The sequence below is a fragment of the Sturnira hondurensis genome, unplaced genomic scaffold (genome assembly GCF_014824575.4).
Source record: "Sturnira hondurensis isolate 20B ecotype Veracruz unplaced genomic scaffold, ASM1482457v3 Scaffold0011253, whole genome shotgun sequence".
Classification (NCBI taxonomy): Eukaryota; Metazoa; Chordata; class Mammalia; order Chiroptera; family Phyllostomidae; genus Sturnira; species Sturnira hondurensis.
The window spans coordinates 4,140,068-4,160,458 of record NW_028083884.1 but is presented as its reverse complement, the minus strand read 5'-3'; the positions used below and the strand labels follow the sequence as shown (position 1 = coordinate 4,160,458).

At 54.6% G+C, this 20,391-nt stretch overlaps 1 protein-coding gene across 4 annotated transcripts in view; it reads right to left on the bottom strand.

The window, feature by feature from the left end:
• HSPA12A (heat shock protein family A (Hsp70) member 12A) overlaps positions 1–20,391 on the bottom strand; it is a 150,430-nt gene that overhangs the window by 60,862 nt on the left and 69,177 nt on the right. The window contains exon 1 of one of the 4 annotated variants that reach the window (XM_037059679.1): positions 7,233–7,366. The exons of the other annotated variants lie outside the window; for them this stretch is intronic. Within the exon in view, the coding sequence (XP_036915574.1) occupies positions 7,233–7,275 (43 nt within the window). The 5' untranslated portion in view covers positions 7,276–7,366. Of the gene's footprint in view, positions 1–7,232; positions 7,367–20,391 lie in introns of those variants that run through there. 4 annotated transcript variants of the gene reach the window in all.

The following is a 20,391-nucleotide window of genomic DNA, read 5'->3' as shown; positions in this document are numbered from 1 at the left end:
ACTTTAACCTGGAGGAAGCGTGTCCCGACCTATCAAAGGATAAACACACTGAAAAAGCTTGCCAATGAGCCAACACAACTTCCATGTGTCCACAAGGAAGCAGAAGAAGTGACATCCGGTGGATTCTCAGGGAAGTGTCAGGGGCCTTGCAGCCAGCCTCCCCTATCCTCCTCTTGCTGCTCTGGGGTCAGCACATGCAGAAGCCCAAGGTAGCCTCCCTGAGGACAAAGGACTATGTGGATGAGGAAAGCCCACCGACAGCCAGCACCAGGCCCAGAGCCCTGGGTAAGGCTACCTGGGCTCTCCAGTCCAGCCCAGCATCACACTGCAGTCACTTGAGTGACTTCAGGCAAATAGCAGAAGAACCGCCAGCAGAGCCCTGCTCACAGAATCATGAGTAAATATGACTGCTACCGTCTTAAGCCATTAAGTTTTGGGATGGTTGGCTACATAGCAAAAGCAAATATGATGTGAAAATTTGCAGACATTTCACTGATTCTTTAAAAAATCATATAGTATTCCCCACTTGGGAGCCAATAAACCTTGTACTCATGTTTTAGTGATTCCATGGGCTCCTGAGAAGGGACTAAGCCACCCTGAAAGTGGCAGTGTCCCCAAGGACCCTACTGGGATTGAATAAAAGTCAAGGGCTGACCAAAACAAACTCTGGAAAGCTGTCATGCAGCAGGTTCAAGGGGAACTCAGAGATGTAAAACACGGAGGGGGACCAATTTGCAACATTCAAACTGTTCCTGGGAGAGACCAAAGACTCTCTAATTAGCCTCCTAAATCTAGGCAGGATCCCAATCTTTCTGGCTATAATAGGCTGAATAGTGGTTGCCCAAATATGCCCAGGTCTTAATTCCTGGAACCTAGAAATATGCTATCTTACATGACAAAAGGGATTTTTCAGCTCTGATTAAATTAAGGATCTTGAGACGGGGAGCTAGTTCTGATTATCCAGGAGGGCCTCATAAGAGGTCCTTACATAAGAGCCCCTACAAGACGGGGGCAGAAGGACAGAGTCAGACAGGACTGACAAGGGAAGCAGTGGTTGCAGTGATGAGCTCTGGAGACGAAGATGGGGCCACGAGCCAAGGAAGGTGGGGGCCCCTAGAAGCTGGGGAATGTGAGTTTCCAGAGGAGACAAGACTCTGCCAACACCTTGGAGTCAGCTCACTCAGACCCTCTGTGGACTTAACCCCAGCCTCCAGGCTACATGATGATAACTTTGTGTTGTCTTCCGCTGCTGAGTTTGTGGCAATTTTTATGACGGCAGTAGGAACCCCATTCGCTGGAAAATTCCTCCTGCTTTCAAGAATGTAGCTTCAGGCTTTATTCATACTAACAATAACAGCTAACATTAATTCAGGGTGGCCCACCCTATTCTAAGTGCTTTTCTTGTATAAATTCATTTAATCCTCACAAAAAAAAACACACATGAAGAAGACTATTATAATCCATAGTTTACAGATGAGAAAACTGAGCCTTGAAGAGGCAAAGTAAATTGTCGGGGCCATAGAGCAAGAAAACAACGCAGCCTGGAGTTGGACCCGGGGAGTCTGACTCCAGATCCCAGGTGTAACCCTACCTCTCCCCAAATCACAGCCACTAACTGGGCACCCTCTGGCTGCCAGGCTCATGGCTCGTGCTTGACACACATTCCCACACTTCTTTCTCACCATCCCCTAATGGACCAGGATGACTAACCATCCTTGTTCACGGCAGAAGAAATGAGGCACAGCAACGTTACACCCAGAGGTTAAACACATCTGAACGCAGAAGCGTCGAGCCCAAAGTGTAACCACACCCCCTACCGCCTTCCTCACCCCGTAAGAGGCCCCATCGCTGAGGAGAGGACAGAGATAAGTAGTGCAACCACTAATTCATCTTCCCAACTGGCATACTGAGCAAGTAGAAGGAGTCTCTATTAATAATTTCACTGGGACGAGGGGCATAGACCCCAACCATCCCAGCAAACCAGGATGCATGGGCCACCCTACCAATAAGGGGACTAAACCGAGGCCCACACTCTGCAGCCCAGGGCTCCCCAGCAGGGGTGCTGTGGAGCAGTCATCAGCCCCACCTCACCTTACATCTGCCTGGTCATGGTCCAGGCTGGAAGAAGCGGGGTGGTCCTGCCAGGGCGCAGAGCAGCACGGACAGAGCTCTGGATCTGGGGTCTCAGCACATAGGGCGGAGCCTGTCTGGTGGTGGACCGAGAGTCCATCTGAGGGCAACAGGCCGAAGGCCCTGGATAGAGTCCAGGGACGCAAAGAGACCTTGAAACTCACTGGTGCCCCAGCCAGGAAACCCAGCAGGACCTCAGAGCCTTGGCCAAGGGCCAACTGGGAGTCAGCGGGGCCAACAGCCTGAGACACCAGCTCTCCTCCAAAGTTCTGGGCCTGCAGGACGAGAGGCCACGTGGCCTGAGGCTCAGACTGAGACCTGGTCGTTCTCAGCTGTGGGATCACAGCCCAGCCCTTCTCCCCTGTGAGTCTCCTGGATGAAATGCAGCCACTGACAACTGCCTTACCTAGGTCCACCGGATCCATAATAGTAAATAATAGCAGCAGGTAATAGCACATCAACTGGGAAGTGTACTCAGCACCTAGCAGGCATTATGGGAGTGAATCAAATCCCCTCTGAGATGGGTACTGTGATTATCCCCACTTTACAGCTGAGGAAACTGAGGTGTGGGGGGACGGACACCTGGCCCAGAATCCCATGGGTGGTAAGTGGTAAAGCCAGGACTAGAATCCAAGCTGACTGCCCTGTGAAATCCCACTAGAACATCCTCCCTCCCCACCTGGCCGACCTAAAGCAGGACTTCTTGGTCAGTCCTTGGCTCTCCCGGCTCCCCTGGCTCTGCCCAGACCCTACCAGCCTGCAGGAGGGAGGTGCTCACCCCCCCCCGCCCCCCCGCCACATGCTGTTCATTCATTAAGGCCTGGGTTTCTCCCTGCCATTCAAATTATGCACAGCGACAATAAAAAAGCTTTTTCCCTCACCAAAGAGGCCTATTTATGCACTGAGAGAGCGTTTCGCCCCCATAAGATTGAGTCATCACTCAAGGCCTTGATGGAATCAAAGACGAATCTCTTCGGGGACTGACTGAACCCCACCCATACCCCCACCAGCTGCTTCCCACTTCTCCGAGCATCCAGGCTTCTCAAACCACTGTGGAGTGCGTAGGATGTGGCTGTCACTCCCCGCTGCTCTGTTCCCTCATGGCTGGCCAGCTGATATTCAGTCAACACACAACAGCACGTTTATTGAGCACCTGCTAAGTGCCCTTACTAAGAGGATGGCCAGGAAAGACACAGTGAATCTCCCTTGTTGAGAGCAAAGGCATTGAGAGAAGGAGCAGAAGCTTTTACGCTCCATGAATGATTCACATACCAACTCGAACATTCATCAGCTGGGTGATTTGATTGTTTGGTTGGGCAATTTCTCAAGGCCTCAACTACTTCATCAGGAAGATGGGCTAACAGCACCAACGTCATGGGCTTGTTGAAGGAGTCAGTGGGGTTCACGCATATAAACCTGAAACACTGGGCCCTCAGTGAACGCTGGCTAGGATTGCCAACAGGCAGTACCAATGGCTCTGGAACCACACCGGCGGAATCTCTCCCAGACGGAGGAGTTCAAGAAGGCTTCCCAGGAAGTGATACCGGAACTGGGTTTTGAAGGATGAGTAGGAGTTTGCTACAGAAAGGGGGGGTGTTCCTCACAGGGGGAACTACATGAGGGCTAAAGGAGATCACAGGGCTCTGAGAAACACAAGACCCTGTGTAGGAAGCAGGTACAGGGGCTACATAGGATCTTCAGTAGCAGGGGACCCAGCTGCAGAGGCAGGTCTGGACATGGAGTGGATCTCTTGGCCAGAGCCCCAACCCGTGATACCCAGAGTATCACTCTGACTTCTCCCTGCACCATTTGGGAGCCACACCCAGCACCCATCCACTCCCACCTGTAGTTTGGTGACCTCAGGGAAGTCGGGCAGGTGCATTCTCTGTTAGTCACGTACCCATTCATTCGGACCTTCAGTGAGGTTCTCTGAGGGCTCACAGCATGCCAGACGTGTGCCGGGAGAGGCCTGGCCACTTCCTAACCCTCACTCAGCCCATTTCCGGTTATGCCTGGCAGCTTTCTGGCCTGGTGAAATGGGGTAACAGACCCCCCTCATAGAGTCATTCATTCATTAACAAATGTGGTCAGGGCTACATGGGTAATTATTTACTGTTCTCAGACTTTAGCATAAATGCTTAGTTGTATTATGGTTAACGGCCAGGACGGTAAGAATCCCAGCTCCCAAGTACAAAAAGCAATGCTTGGAGGCACCCCCAACCGAGGCAAAGCCCCTGCCTCCTGTCCCTCACCTTACCCTGGCCCGGGAGCAAATTACCAGGTTTCTACTGCCCACACCTAGCCCTTACTCCCCACCTTAGAAGCCAGACCAAAGGGAACCATCCATCACCCACCCCACCCCCAATGCATCTCATCCTTCCAGGGCTCTCTGTGTCAGCCAACCCCAGTCTTGGTGGGGGCAGGAATGAAGGTCGTTTCGGCCTCTGCTGGTCAAAGCTCCAGAGATTAAAATGGGGGCCCTCCTGATGCAGCAAATTAACTAATATAAACATTCTATTAAAGCAATTTACAAGCATACACAAAACAAATGGAACAGTGATGAAGTGCCTTATACAGACAATGCAGCTTCAACAACTACCAATATCCTACCGTTCTTGTTTGGGGGGTATCTCCAGCCACTGCCCACCCTACCACCACTCGATCTGTTAGGGAAACTTTTAGGGCCAGCCTTTCTGGCACACCCCAGTACTCAGGGCTCCCACCGCTCACGTGTCCTAACATAGTTCGATACCTGTGGTACATATCCATCTGCACTGAGAGCTTCCTTGAAATAATAATCCCAGAAGAACAACCATTTTCATGTCCCTAATAGAATGGCGATCACTGGCCACAGCCATGGGGTCATACAGGACGGTGATGAAGGGCCAGGGCCCTGGAATCAGATGGCCTGGGTCTGAATCAATACCTCCTACATGTGTGACCTTCGACAGGTCATTCAGCCTGTGTTTAAATTTCCTACCGGGTAAAAGGGGAATACTAGTAACAGGTTGGTTGTGAGGCTTTGGAAAAATAAACAATCACATGTCTACTTGTCCAGCACAGAATATGCAGCGAGGAAACCTTAGAAATAGATGTGTCGATAGAACACTGGGGGAGCAGGCTCTGCTCATCTGAGATACTCTGAATACCTCCCATGTTACGGGTGAGGGGATGGAAGCCCAAAGAGAAGCAGCGAGTTGCCAGAGAGAGTCTGCCCTCGGTCCCACGTCCACGTGCTGGGAGTCAGCACAGCCTGCCTTCAGCTATGATCCCTGGAAATGAAGAAACTCTAGATGAGAGAGACAGGCGAGCAGTGGCAGGTGGCCGACCACACCCAGTGGGTGGCCCCATCCTGGCTGGTGGGCTCTCCCAGCCTTAAGGACAACCAGACAGCGAGTGCCCCGTGTGTGTACATGCCTGTACAATGGTGGTGCTGAATCAATTTCGCAAGACAAAAGGGTGTGCGAGGGTGCACACCCCTGCTCACACTCCTGATGAGACAAACCCTACAGCCAACCTTGCATTCGACGTGGCCGCTCACTATCTATGCCAGCACGAGAGGCAAGAAACTGGGCCGCTAACTAAGCTCTAGCAATTCTTGGCAGTTTAGATGCCCCTCCCTATCTAGATTTTAATTTTTTCCTACTTAAAGAAAAGGGTGGAAAAAAATGAGTCAATCCAGTTGCTGAGTGATGTTCAGACAAAGACAGCCTCCAGTCCCCTGCCTGGTGTTTGACAGCTGGGGAAGGGCAAGGAGAGGGACAGGTTTGGGATGTGTGTTAAAGTACTGCGGGGTCTCTGGGCCTGGGATCTCCACGGTTCCTCCCAGGAGGGAACCAAGTCGGGATCCCCCCTCCCCCCGCCCTTCCCCACCACTGCATTGCCGTGCTGGGAGGCACCTCCCAGATCCGCAGGAACAATGGGCCGGGGAGGGGGCCCTGCCTCGGGAGCTAGCAAAGGGCGGGGGCCACGACCACGATCGCCAGACTGCGATCATACCAACCGCCGTGGCTGTGCTGCCGCCTGACTCAGTTTCCCCAGCTTTGGGGTCCCTGCAGAGCCAGACGCTCCTTTCCTGGATGAATGAATTCCCCTTAGTCTAGGTTTGTCCTGTTACTATGGGAGAAGCCGCCGGCCACTCTCCGCACCAATGGTTGCTCCTGCCACAGCTCTGCACGTCAGGCACGCGCAGCACCTCCCATCGCCCAACTTTCCCCACTTGGGACCCACAATCCTGGCCAGCCCGTCAGCTCTGCTGGTTAGGCCGTGATTTGTAGGCTGGGGCTCCAAAAGCTGTTCCCTCCTCCTCCTCTTGCTCCTTATCCTCCCCTCAATCTGAGCCCTAACCACGCTCCCGGCTTAGGAAGCTCCATGGTTAAAGAAGGCGGCCCTGGCACATCTGCAAAATGTGAGCGTCCCTCCGGTGCATCGGTAACTGTCTTCCTCCCCACCCCCACCGGGGCAGAGAGGGCAAAGCGGGAACAGTGGAGCCCCGCCGCTGTGCTCCTCAGCCCACGGAATCCCCGAGGAAGGGTGGGGAGGGGCGTGGGATCAGTTCGGCCCGAAACTGCAGCCCCCTCTCCAGGAGAGCAGGACTGATCTCAGCGGGGTGAGGGAGGGGAGAGGTCCGAACGCTCCATTTCCCAGGGGCACCCACCCCGCCTCGCTGAGTCACGGAAAGGAGCTGCTAGAGACTCAGGACCACCCCGTGGCCAGCCCTTCACCGTGTAAACGCGGGTGTCCCCGCATGGCGCGCTGGGGACGGACACAGTGGGCAGTTCTCTCTCGTTCTCGAACCGGGCCTCGCCGGAGGCACCACCTGGTGGCGAGGATGGCCAGGGCACCCAGGAGGGGGCTGCGGTCCCACGGCAGTGTCCGCACCCCTGCCGGGAGCAAAGCACATAACCGGTGGGCAGCCTCGGTACCCCCAGACACCTAACCCTGCTGTGGCGCTGACCCTGCTCCCATCAATTGGGCGGGATGGGGTAGGGGCTCCCACTTTCCCGCGGCCCCTGAGAAAGCACCTCGGCACAGGGCCGAACACGCCTCATCCCTCCTGGGACCACACCGCAGCAGCCACAGGACCTGTGCTCTGCACTTACCTCGGGGCCCCGGGTCGCTGCTGACAGCTTCCTTGTCCGCCATGGTCACACAACCCCTCCTGCGAGAGAAGCTTTCGGAGCTGCTGCGCCCGCACCCCGTGCAGGTCTGAGTCCGCGTCCTCCACGGCGCTCAGGCCGGGTCTGACGCTGCTGCCGCTGCAGCCCAGGCTCCTCCCCGGGCTCCTCCCTGCCCGCCCTGCGCCCCGCCCCACCCCGCTCGGTGGAGCCGTGGTAGGTCGTGGAATGCTGGAGAGGCAGGCACGTCCTAGGGCCTGGCTGGAGACTGTGGAATCTGCTCGCCCATCCACCCTAGCCTGTCCAGCCGAGGCCGGGCCCCTCCTCTCCGGGGGAGGGGCCTGGCCGGGGCTCCCTGGCTCCCCGCCGAATGTAAGTGCCCGCAGGACGCACGGCTCGGGGAGCAGTGGGGCTCGGTTTCACGGCCCCTCAGCTCCTCTACACGCCCGCTCTTTGAAATCGCAGGGGGCTGAAGCCCCGCAGAAGGCACCGCAGAAACACCCCACTCCTGAGGAGGCCCGCTCCAATCCCCACCAGTTTGTTTCTCCCCGCCGGCCCCATTCCCACGCAAGAGTCCCAAAGGAACGGTCAAGGGCCGTGCAAAAAGGGGAACCCAACGAGGCCAGTTCTCGGGCTGCAGAGCGGTGCTCAGGGCACCACCAGGGGCGTCCACCCCCCCCCGCTGCCTCCGGGACTCCATGGCAACTCGGGAGCCCCTAAGCGCTGGCTGCGGAGGCGGCCACCAGTCTTCCATATATGGGCTCTCCCCAGAGCCCTCGTTAAAAATCTGAGAATAACGACATTAATAATGCAGAGCTTCGGGGTCAATGACACATCTTCCCTGTCCTGGGGCTCCGCTGCACACATGGGCCACTGGCACCTGTTTAAGCCTGGCCAGGTGGCTTCTGGGTCAGCTGTGCAAGGACAAGGCAACCACAAGGCAATGAGGGCAGAGATAAGGAAGAATCTATGACACCATTACTGGGTTCTTCCAGTGAGCCGGGCACCATGCTAAGTGCTTAAAAGTCTTCTTGTTTCCTCTGCATAACTAACAAGTGGGGACTAGTGGTCCCCATTTTGCAGATAGGGAAATTGAGGTTTGAGGGAGATAAGTAATGATCCCCAGGACACACACAGCTAGTAACTGACTAAACTGAAATCTCCACCCAAGTCATAACCACCCTGATGTCCTGAGATGGGCCACAGCTCCCCGGGGGGTAGCTAGGGGAGGCTTCTTTGCAGCTGGATGGGGCTGCAGGCGGGGGCAGGGAGGATGGGAGGGAGGGCTGCTGGCAAAGCCAGGGACCAGTTTCTCAGAAAGTGATTGCAGACTGATGAGTTAAAAGGACAATCTTGTCTTCTATCTGCCTGTAGTAAAAATCCCAAATGTACAGTCTGGGGCTGTGTGGGAGACCTCAGACAAGTTACTTAATGCCTCTGAACCTCAGTACTGTCATCCGTGAAATGGGTGCAACAGGAGACCCCACACCACAATGCTGCAGAGGATTAGACGAGAGGGTGCATGCAACATGCCTTGCTTGGGGTCTGGCACATGGTAATGATCGGTCCAGAAAGTACTGGGTATGATTCAGTCACAGACACCTTTTTAATAGAGGGCAATGGCCAGGTGTGCAGGGCAGTGGGGGCACCCGGTGGGGGGCACTCTCGGAGTGGGGAACAGTATTTTCCCACAGAGTGCCCTCTCCCTACCAAAGCTACTTGCTTGCTGAGACAACACCCCACCATCTCAGGCAGCTCCGAGAGACGGCCTGGCAACCATGAGTGTGTGGCAGCTGAAGGTAAGCAGGAGAAGGGTTAAGGCAGTCGTCCGGATGACGAAGGCCTGGCGGGGCAGGCCCAGGATGGAGAGGGGACGTGCTGGGCCAGGCCCCGAGTCAACCCTATAGCCGCCTGCCCACTTATGCTCATATATCTCCATGGAATGAAGCTGGCCAGGCTGCGGCTGCCTGGACTGGGACATGAGAGGGCAGGGACAGCCACTAGCACTCTGGCCACGGAGCACCAGTGTCACATGGACATGCATCTGGGAAGTGAGGCCAAAAGAGTTCCTCTTGTGCTCGAAACCAAGCCAAGCCTCCTTCCTGTCCCAAACTCTTAGTGAGACGTTCAAGCCTCGGCCAACAGTGAACCCCAACTCCCCTTTCCGGCGGAGACCCTCGGGGAGCCCTCCCTCCACCAGCCTTGCTCAGCCATAGTTCTAAGCTCCTTCTGTCTCCAGGTTTGGCACCTCCTCACTTCCCTCCTCTGCCTGCTCACATCCAGGCCTCTTTCAGGGCCCCAGTCCAAGGCCAGCAGCCCAGGGAAACCCAGGACGCTGCCCCCACAGCCAGGCTCTCGTGGTATTCTACACACCTAACACCTCTCTTTATTTTTTCTCCTGCTACCCTCTGCCACCCAAGCAGCTTGGCAACCAGGAGGCTCTTCTGTCCATCTCCAGGGAATCCTGCCTCACCCCCAGGTCTGGACCTTCCCCCAGGGGTCCAGGGCTCCTGAGAATCTCCCGGGGTGTCTTCCCAGCCCTTCCTGCTCAGTCAAAGCCCAGCTTATCCTCTCCTGCCTGCCATCCTGGTCTCAGGATCTCTGTAAAGGGAACCCCACCCACCAGCCACAGAGCCACACACCTGGGCATCAGCTCTCCCTTCTCTCTCTATGTCTCCCCAAGTTCAGTCAATCTCCAAGTCAAGGGCTGCCCAACTGACCTTGGATATCCGCATCCTCACTGCCACCATCCTGTCCAGACCCCAGCATCCCTCACTGCCTACGAGTCTTCAGGGGCCCTCTCACCAGTCTCCTGGCTCCTGTCCCACCCATACCCCCCACTTCCCCAGGCCATTCTTTGTGAATCTGGTCTGCCTCTGCCCCCCTCTCCAGCTCCACCTCTTCCCCATGACTTCTTTCAGTTGCTCCCATCCACCTCGACTAACTGCTGATTTCAAATGCCTTACAGTGTGTTTGATGTCTGGACCACTCCTTTCCTGTTCCTGCCACCACCAGCAACCTGGAGAGCTTAGCATGGGCCTGGAAGCCTTCCCTGCACCCCATTCTGGCCTAGGTGTCCCTCCTCAGTGTCCTCATAGCACCCTGTCCTTCCCCATCAGGGTCCTGATTCCTGGTGTTAAGACACTGACCTTGAGAGCCTGTCAGAAGAACCAGCAAAAACCCTGCAGCGGCCCCCACCCCCACCCCTGCCCTTTTGCTGGCTACGGTGGAAAGGCCCTGAGTGCCATCTGCCCTGTCCACCAAGCCGAGCCACAGTGACATGGGGCACTTAGGAGGATGGGCAATGACAGGCATGCCCCGTGCTGTGGGCAGAGATCAGACAGTTTTGATTCTCAAGACACATGAAAGGCAATGAGCTTGACCTTGTGGCTTTAATAATCACCACGGTAACTAAGAACTGCCCTGGTGAGCACCTGCTTCGCGGGACCCTCACTACTTCACAGGAGAGGATGCCAAAGGGAACATAGGAGGGTTGAGGCCCTGCTTGGGCTCCCCTCTGGCCATTGGCAGAGGTGGGGCTGGGATTCGGGCGAGGCCCTTCTCCCATCACTAGACATTAGGGAAGGGCTCCCACCCTTGACACCTGCAGTCTCTCCCCCAACAGAAGCCAGAGTGAGATCAGGCCACTTTTCGGCTGCCAAGTCCTACATGAATTGGCCTCCTGACGTCTCCTGACTCTTGCTCCTTCCATGCTGCCATCCTTCCAAGCCAAAACACACACACGTCACCCACCTGAACATGCCCAATCTGGTCCCATCTCAGGGCCTCTGCTCTACTTGGTCGCCCTGCCTGGAACACATTCCCCCAAGAAAATCACGTGGCTTGCTCTCTGACTCCAGGAATCGTCACCTTCCCAGATGGCTCCAGCTCAGACTGCTGCCCCACCCGCCCTCGGAAGTCAGCTCCACAACAGTAGAGTCCTGGACCGTGTCACTCCCTTCTGTAGGCCCAGGGTCTAAGACAGCGCCTAGCACACAGCGGGCACTCAATAAACACTTGATGGTGGACGGACTGCCTCTTAAAGCAACACAGGAACACGACAGGCTGGGATGAGCAAGCCTGCCACAGGAACATTATACTGACTCCTGGGGCCTCCCCTGCCATTTCAGAGTGTGCCCAGGTTTGTGGGAGGTTGCTGGACAAGTCCTCTCCAGTCCCCCCCCCCAAAGACTCCTCCTCCCAGTGTCCCCATGGACTGGCTACTGCACCCACCACACAATCTCTCCTCCACCCTCCAGGCCATTGGGCCCACACTGTGGCCTGTGGTAGTGGCAGCCTAAATGTCCACCCTCCCCAGCACCAATGAGGGATCTCAGTTGGACACCTGAGTTGCAAAAAGAGGCCCAGGCCAGAGCCAAGTCACCACCTTCCAGCCCCCTCACACTGGTCATTCCAGCCACATGGGCCTGTCCTCAGGTCCCCAGACAGTGATGCCTCCACTGAGAACCCATTCTCCATCTGTTTTGCGGGGTAGACCCCTGTCCTCCTCAAGGTCCCAGCTTAGGTGTCACTTCTTCCAGGAAACCATGCTGCCCTCTGAGACAGCACACAGGCCCCCAACCCCGCCCTCCACACCTGACTCCCCATGCGCTCCTATCACAGCACTTGCCACAACAACTCTGGGGGTAGGACACACAATCACTGACCCACTGCACAGAGGACAAAATCAAGGCCCGGGAAGGTCACCCAGCTAAGAAGCTGCAGAATTGATAGCATCTAAGACCTGAGTGAGCTCTTAGAACTCAGGCCTTTCCAACTTCAGTGTGCTCAGCTCCCCTTCGAGCTGCAAGCTTGCCAATGGCGGGTCGGCCATGCACATGGCTGCAGCCCCAGACTCTAGCACACGGCCGGGCACAGCAGGTTCAATACTGAAGGGCAACAGCCCCTCAGCTTCGGGCCCTCACTTGCTCCTCACCTCCAGGATCTCTTCACCCACCGGCCCACGGACACCTACCTGCCAACAGCCCTCTTTGTTCTTCAACCAAACAAAGACAGATCCCCCACCCCACTGCTTCCAATATCAGTTCTTGCAAATAGATGCTACAGCCCAGAGGCTGACCCAGCCAGGACACACTGTCCCCTGCACCACCCACCCACGTGAAAGGCTGGATGTGCTGGACAAGGTGGCCCGTGGGTGGCAGGAAGAGTGGCCGAGTCCTCCAGTCGTCAGCACAGATGAAACTGCAAAATGTTTGCAGAGGGGGCTGAGCCTGGGGGCACATGGGGACCAGGACAGGAAAAGTACGATAGCAAAAAGCAGAGAGGAGGGCAGTGTCAGGTCACATGGGGTTGACCAGACCTGGGTTGAAATCTGGGGGCTGAGCCACTCTCTGCCCCTTCAGCTGGCCTGGGGTACACATCCCTGGGTCTGTTCCCCACCTGTAAAAGGGGTTGATAATGGTACGAAGGACAATGGTGAGAGATAATACGTGTAAAATACTCAGCATGAAGCCGGGCTACTGCAGGAAACTGTGGCTCTTTCCTGTAGAACCACTGCAGGAAGCAGGACTTCTATTCCATTTGCAAATGTGCCTAATAAATTTGTTTGACCCCCCCCCCCCAAAAAAAAGCCTATTTCTTGTGAATTATAAATTATAGAATGGATCTAGGCAAATTTTCTTAGTTGTCAAAGAAACACAGAAGATACAGGGACAAGCGACTTTTTTCTTTAACGTTTTTCTTTTTAAAATTTATTTTTAAATTTGAGAACCGACACACATCTGAATCTGAGCTCTTACGTGGGGTCCTTCCGACAAACTATACTTGACCTTACGCCACCAGAACGCTCACACTGGCCATTCAACATCACCCTGGTCAACAGTCCCACTGTAAACGGGGTGGCACCAAACCGGCCCCTCCACACCAGGAGCAAGACAGACGCAGATGAGCTAAGAAACTCTCCGAGAAAGCCCGGGCAGGAGCCGGAGCCCTTGACCTCTGATCTTTACTACATTTAAAAACCCAGCCTCGGAGCCAAATGGCAGTGTCGGTGTATACAATGCACCCCTTTCCGATGTATTTCCACCCCATCTGGTGTGAATCAGCCCCTCCATTAACATTCCGAAACACACGGGGCATATACAACATGATCTCTTTCCAAGGGAAGAATCCAAGGGCCAGAGGAAAACTATTTCTCAGAACATCACAACCACTCAGGCCTGCATGTAAACTTCAGAAATACCTCCGCAGGTGATGGAGGGGTTATCAAAATATTTTTGTATGTATTTCAAACAGCAGAGCCAACATCTATGGTCACTCTCTTGCCGGCATTCCGGGAACTGCTCGGCCCCTGGCCCCGCAGGCCCGGGTTCATAGTGAGATGGGGTGTTCTCGAAGCCACAGCTCGAGGAGGACCTTGCGAAGCGAGAGAAGGCTCAGAGAAGGAAAACGGAGATGATCCCAGAGACAGCAGAACTTCCGAAATGGCTACAGCAAACCGCACACCGTTTGAACCCAGAGGTTTCATGTGGCAGAGAAAAACATCTCCCCCCTTTCCAGCTCACAGCCCAGTGCCTGGCTCGCAACAGGCGCACAATAAATATTTGCTGAAGAAATGAATGAATGGCCAAGTAAATAAATAGTGGAGCAAAACCTGGGGCCCAGAGAAGCTAAACCTCTTGTCATAGGCACACAGTCCATGACAGAGCTGGGGCCCAACTCCAGCCGCTGGCCTCCTGGCTCAGCCCAGTCCTCGGTGTCCTCTCTACAAAAGGCCCAGCAGGCAAGGGCCGTATCTGACTGTGACTGATGGGGCATGGCCAGGCCACTGGAGAAGGCAGGCACTCAGACCCCTTCTAGTTCTGTGGGAATGAGTGCCGTGAGGGCTACCCACGTCTGTCCCCTGGCGTGTGGACCGTGGCATCCATGCTGTAACCCCTCGGCTTCCAGAATCCGGGCTCTCTAACTTTCTAGAATTGTGTAAGGGGAAGAGAACATTCTGCACTCTGCAAAGACCACTCTTAGTGGATCCAGCCACCTGCAACCTCGAACGCCAGCAAAAGCCCTTGAAAACTCCAATGTCCCATGATCACGGTTTTGCCTCATTCCCTGCAACCCCAGAGCTAACTGCCTAACATGGGTATGTCCTAGATAGAGGCAGGTGTGTGCCCCCTTGCTCTGCACAGGTATGGGTTTCCTCTTGGTGGCAGGCCCACATCGCGGTGTTTCCCTGAGAAGAGATGCAGGCAGCAGCGTTGGGCCGAGGGCAGGGAGATCCGTCTTTGAGTCACCAGGCTCTGAGCTCTGCCCTAGGAGCTTATCCCTGGGCCTCAGTCTTGTCACCTGTAGAGGGGTTCCCTAAGAGCCCATGGGAAGGTGTCCTTCAGAGAGAACAACTGGATAAGGTCCTGAATCATGAGATTTGTTTACTCCGTATACAGATGTTTTACTATGTACCAGGCAGTGTTCTAAGCCTGTAAGAAATAGAACAGCCAAACTGTATCCTCTTGGCCAGCAAGACTCTAATGTTATTGGGTAGGGGAAGAGAGGGTGTCATAAACCCTTTTGGGAAACCGAGTGCTGTGGCTCTTCTCCCTCGAACCATGTGCAGAATTATACTCCCCCACTGAACCGTTCTGGGGTCTCAGGGTGCCCAGGCCCAGCCAAGGACCCCCAGGCCCCAGATTAAGAAGCAACTTCCAAAGACACCAAACAAAATGGCAGCTTTTCTGCCGGGTGCCAGGAAAGCACTGGGCAGAGGAAGCCAGACCCCGTCAAGAAGCAGCTTATGAATGGCAGGGGCAGGAAAGGGCTCTGGCGTCAGGCAGGCTTGGGTGACCCTGGACCCCCAGAGCCTCTGCCTCTCCCTGTAAAAGGGGGGTAGTGATGTCAGCCACCTCACAGGCCTGATACGGAGAGTGGTCGGGTCAGCCGGGGCAGTGCAGGTGCGGTGCGCTAACTGGGCCTGGCTCAGAGCCAGCGCTCCCAGAGGGCAGCAGGGCGGACACAGGCCGAGCCCCTGCACCCGGGCTGGCCCCCCTGCCTGGCCCTCTGCCTGCACCCTCCTCCGGGCCCGGCCTCAGAGGTTTGCTTATCCTCACTCCCTTCATTAGGAAACCGCGGGTCCACGTGCTGGAGATGGGTCTGCAATCTGGACGATGCTCCAGACTGTCTCGGAACCAAGAGCAGACATTTTGATTGAAGTGAGGAGGTGGAGGGGTGGGAGCTCTTGGAGGGCTTTTGGGAATCAGGGTAAAAAGATGCCAGGGGCTATGAAACATCTTCAAAGTCCTGTCATTTCCTCCACATCTCCCTCTGGTTCTCACTTTCCCCTGGCTTTCTTCGTCATTAGCAGGTGGGTGGTGAGCCTCACCTCTCTTCCCCGGGGAACCCCCATCTTACCAGCACAGCCGGTCTCTTTCTGGTCCCATCAGCTCCTGCCTCCCCTCCGACCTTCCAGCAGCTACTCTTGCGCCCCCTGCAGTCCAGCCTCCTGACTGCCTCAGGGTTGGCTGGGAAGTGCACAGAGGTCCACCTCCCTCTGTCGGACCCCCTAGACTTCCCCGGAATTACAGTCAAACCCATACCTGTTTCCCAGGTCCATGAGGACGTGGCCCCGTTCACCCTGCCAGTCTCATCCGGTCACACCCTTGTCCCATCCCCCCAGTCCTTGGCCTCCGCTAGCTCATAGGACACGTTTACAACAATTAGAACAAGGAGTCTCTTTCTCAAGACACTTTACTTCCAAACGCTGGAAAACCAGTGTAACGTCCTGAAATCACACACCCATTTCATCACCCAGGAAATGGAAGTAAATAAACCCTGCAGATCCAATGTCTGACGTACCCCCAGGGCTGAGCGGTTCACAGCCTGACCAACTGCCCAAGTGCCCTGATGCTACGCTGCCTTCTTTGATCCTTTAGCAGGTCCAGCGCTTCCCCCTCACCCTCTGCTGACCTCTGCCCCCTGCTTTAAGCCATCTGACAGACTCACCCCAAAGGTCAGCTCTTTGGAGGAGCCTTCCTTGGAACAACTCACCTGTTGTTCCGAGTCCCATCACGTCACCCCCATTTCTCCAGAGCAATGTTTTAAATCCATCTGGCTAACTTGTTTCTGTGAGCCTCCCCCACTAGGCTGTAACTTCCCGTGGGCACAGTAATAATTACCATTTGTTTAGGGTGCTAGACATTGCTCCAGACACTATATCTATTGTCCATTCGATCTTCACAGTCGTGCAGAAGGAACCGTATCATTATTGTCCCCATTTCACAGACAAGAAAACTGAGACCCACCGTGTTTGCCCAAGAAGGAAGTGGCAGAGGCAGAGTCTGTGCCTGGGCAGCCTGGTCTCAGTAGAGCGCCCAGGTCTGTCCTGCCCCCATGGACAGTTGTGCAGGAACAGGTCCTGGTTCCTACACCAGCACATGGTGGGGCCTCAGGAAACATGCTGAATGAATGAGAGGAACCATCTAATCGGAAGGTGTGCTTCCAGATCACAGAGCACCCTCACATCTCTGCTCTCACACGAATCATGGCGCACCAGGATGAAGGCATCGCCCCTCCCGACTTTTCTCAGATGAGGACATTGAAGGCCTGGTGAGACCACGTGCATCCTTGGCCCAAGGTTGTAATTCTAAGCACCAGCTTCAAGCTATTCAGTTCTTTCAAAGCTTGTGTTCTGCTTTAAAGTTGCATGTACATTTTGCATTCTAACCCACGAGGTACCTGCAGGGTTTTATTCTAAACAAAACTAACATGGTAAATTCCTATTAGTTGTTTTTTAAAATGTCTTGTGGACAATTTTAAGCACCCACAAAAGTAAAGGGAGCGACATAATGAACCCTCGGGTACCCATTACCCAGGCGATTTAATTTTTAAAAACCAACTCTTTCAGCGGCATCGACTCTCCCAGGAAGAAACCACAGCAGCTGTCATTGGTGCTCCGTGAAAGAGGTGCACACTGATATTGGGCTATATTTCAGATGGGGACACGAAAGGTGGTGAGGTCCAGCCACTTGCTGGGCGTCTTGGTGCCGGAAGGGGCAGAGCCAGGCGTCACGGAGAGCTGGCCAGCTTACTCCCCAGCAGGGGAGGTATATGCTCTAAAACAAGTCAAGGAAATGGGCCCGTGCCTCTTTCTTTTACACGTGAAGTTTGCATTAAAGTTGCACTGTTTGCAGAAGCATCCCGCTCTGGTTCAGCCAAGACGTCGGTCATGCGTTCACCCCTCCCTCATTCATTCTCATCCACTCTCTCATTCTATCAGATGTGCGAGGGCCTCCCTCTGTGCTGGCATACTAAGGCCAGCCTGCCATGACCCAGCCCTGAAGGCGCCCCCCAGCCTCAGTGGAAACCAGAGAAACAGAGGTACAACAATGATTCAAGGCAGACCCTGACCCAGCCCCCAAATGCAACATTTGTAAGAAAAATGCTCTGGGCCTCACCCAGGTCTGTCTCCTCCAGCAGGAAGCAGGGCCTTGGAAGGAAAGAGGAAGGAAGCACAGGGGCTAAGGAGTGGTGTTTGGGAACTGGATTACACTGGGGTTGGAATCCCAGCTCCGCCCCTTCCTAGCTGTGTGGTCTAGGGCAAGTCACCTAAGCTCTGTGATTCACTTGCAGAAGTGGGTCGATAAAGCACTCATTAATGCTTAGACCAGTTTCTGCAACAAAGGAAGCTTTCCGTCCAGGCTGGTCATTACAACTGGCCATTGCTCACAACCAGCTCTCAGTCCCGAATCCCATCCTGCCTGCGTGAGGCAGAAGCTTTGCAAAAGAGTGTCCCCATTTCACAGTGGGATCTTTTCCTTAACCAACCTCTCCTGGGGAAGTCTGTGAATTTGGAAAATAAGTAAAATAAAAAATAAACCTTCGCAGCCTTCCTGACGCAGCTGCCCAAGGGCGGTCAGCCATGTGTGAGAAGACAATCTGGTGGTCAGTGGAGCGAGGACAAAGATGCCCCGTTGTTCCCCAGCCCTGGGCTGGCACAGGTTCTGTGATCCAGGCAAACCCCTGGGGCAGCCGGGCTGGCGAGGCCAGAGCAAAAGGTTCGGGCTCGGATAGCCCTGGTCCCACCAACCTCTATCTAGGACCTGCTCCCAAGTCATTGAGGACCAGGGAGGCCCCAGAAGGACACCAGGCACACGGTGTGCACTCTGTTAATAGTGGTTATCGCTCTGTCGGTGGTGGGACAAGCACGGGACTCGGGAGCCCTGGACCCAAGACCAGGCCCTGTCCCATGTTGCGGTGTGGCCTTGGGCAGGCCGCAGAGCTCTCCGACACGGGGTCTGCCCACTGGTACAATGCAGATAAAAGTCATATTTATTCCTCCTGCCTCGCCCCGCCTGCCACAGATCTGGCATGGGATCCCAGCTTTGCCACTTCCTAATTTGTGACCTTAATTATTCTCAGCCTCACTTTCCTCACCTGTGAAGTGGGAATAAATATCGCACCCACCTCCCAGCGTGGCTGTGATGACAAAATGTGTGGAATGCTTGGCTCACGGCCTGGCACACAGTGACAGCTAAGTGACAGCTAAGTGACAGCGAATGGAGGGTCTGTGGTAGAGAATGACAAGCACCGTCACCACCACCACGACCACCATTGTCATAGGTCCTTTCTGTGTTTGCTTATTTCATGCTGCACAGTGAGGCAAGCTCTTGACTCGGGGCCCCTCATTTCCCCTTTCCAATAGGACGGGGAGCGGCACTTCTGGGCGGCACGGTGGGCCCACGAGCCAGGCTCTCTCTCCATGCCCCACCCTGATGGGGGGTCCGCTGCTGGCAATATCGTCGCCAATGGCTACACAGCTAGGTGGCGCCCCAAAACTGCTCCACAAAGGCCTGCTGGCAGGGGGGTGGGAGGGGGAGGAGGAAGGGGAAGCTGGCTCCTCCCATAATAAGCCTGGACAGTCTTCACCTGTAAAGTGGGGAAGAAAACACACTGTTCTGAGGCCCTGGCTCAGAGCATGGGAAGGGCTGAGGTCTAAGAAAAGGAAAGAGGGTGTTATTTATCTTAGGCCCCCAAAGATTTGTCACTTTCTTCAGTTCCTACTTTGTCTAGTGTCCTCATGAAGGTCTAAGGTTGAAACAAGAGGAGATTTTTTAAAAATATTTTACTTATTTATCTTTAGAGGGGAAGGGAAGGAGAGAGGGAGAGAAATATCAATGTATGGTTGCCTCTCGTGTGTCCCCTGCTGGGAACTGGCCTGCAACCCAGGCATGTGCCCTGACTGGGAATCGAAGCACAATCCTTTGGTTCACAGGCCCGTGCTCAATCCACTGAGCTACACCAGCCTGAGCAAGATTTTTTTTTAATCACAACACTGAACTTAAAAAAGTTCAGTTTCTGGTTTTTAGAATCAGAGCAAACTGAGGCTAAGAAGGAACATGGATGAACACACCAGTGGCGTGACACAATCAAACCGGCATGTGAGTGCGTGGGCACACACCTGTTTCTCAGAGTCCAAGCTAAGTATGCAAAAGCCACAAAGAAATATCACCAAGAAGAAACTAATAGGTAAACAAGCACGTGGGAAGTCGTTAATCTCATCAGCAGTTCATATGTACACATATACAGCTAAACACTTACTAATAAACACGCGATAAATTATAAAACAACGAAACGACACTTTCTGATGCTGCACCTGTGTTAAAATTTTCACTTTCGTACCCATACACAACGAGCGCCACCACAAAGTAGATCCCCAGTTCGGCAAATAGCAGGGCAGCGTTAAAAACACGTTGACCAACCAATGCTTGCTTCCCTAAGAAATTACTCGATGTCGGAGGAAAGTGGCCACGTGTGTCACGTATTTTTTCATGTGACTTTTTTATGCAAGGTGTACAACCAAGTAAAGTTACAAACACAATACAAAGGCCGAGTAGCGGCCTGGGAAACTCATCCTGCTAAGCGAGGAGACAAGGGAGCCTGCGCGCCGAAGGAGCACTGGCCCCTGCCGGCACAAGGGCTGATGGCGGAGAGCAGGAAATCAGAGCCCTGGGAAGCAAAGGGAGAGTGGGGCGGGAGATGGCCCCTCCCCTCCTGGGAAGGGTGGGGAGCCGTGTCTTGCCTCCACCACTGCTTCCAACTGGCAGTTTGATTTGGTCACTAAACTGTATGGATGTTTCTCAAAACCTCAGCTGTCAAAACAAGCAGGTTGGCGTGTGAGCGAGGATCAGAAGGCAAG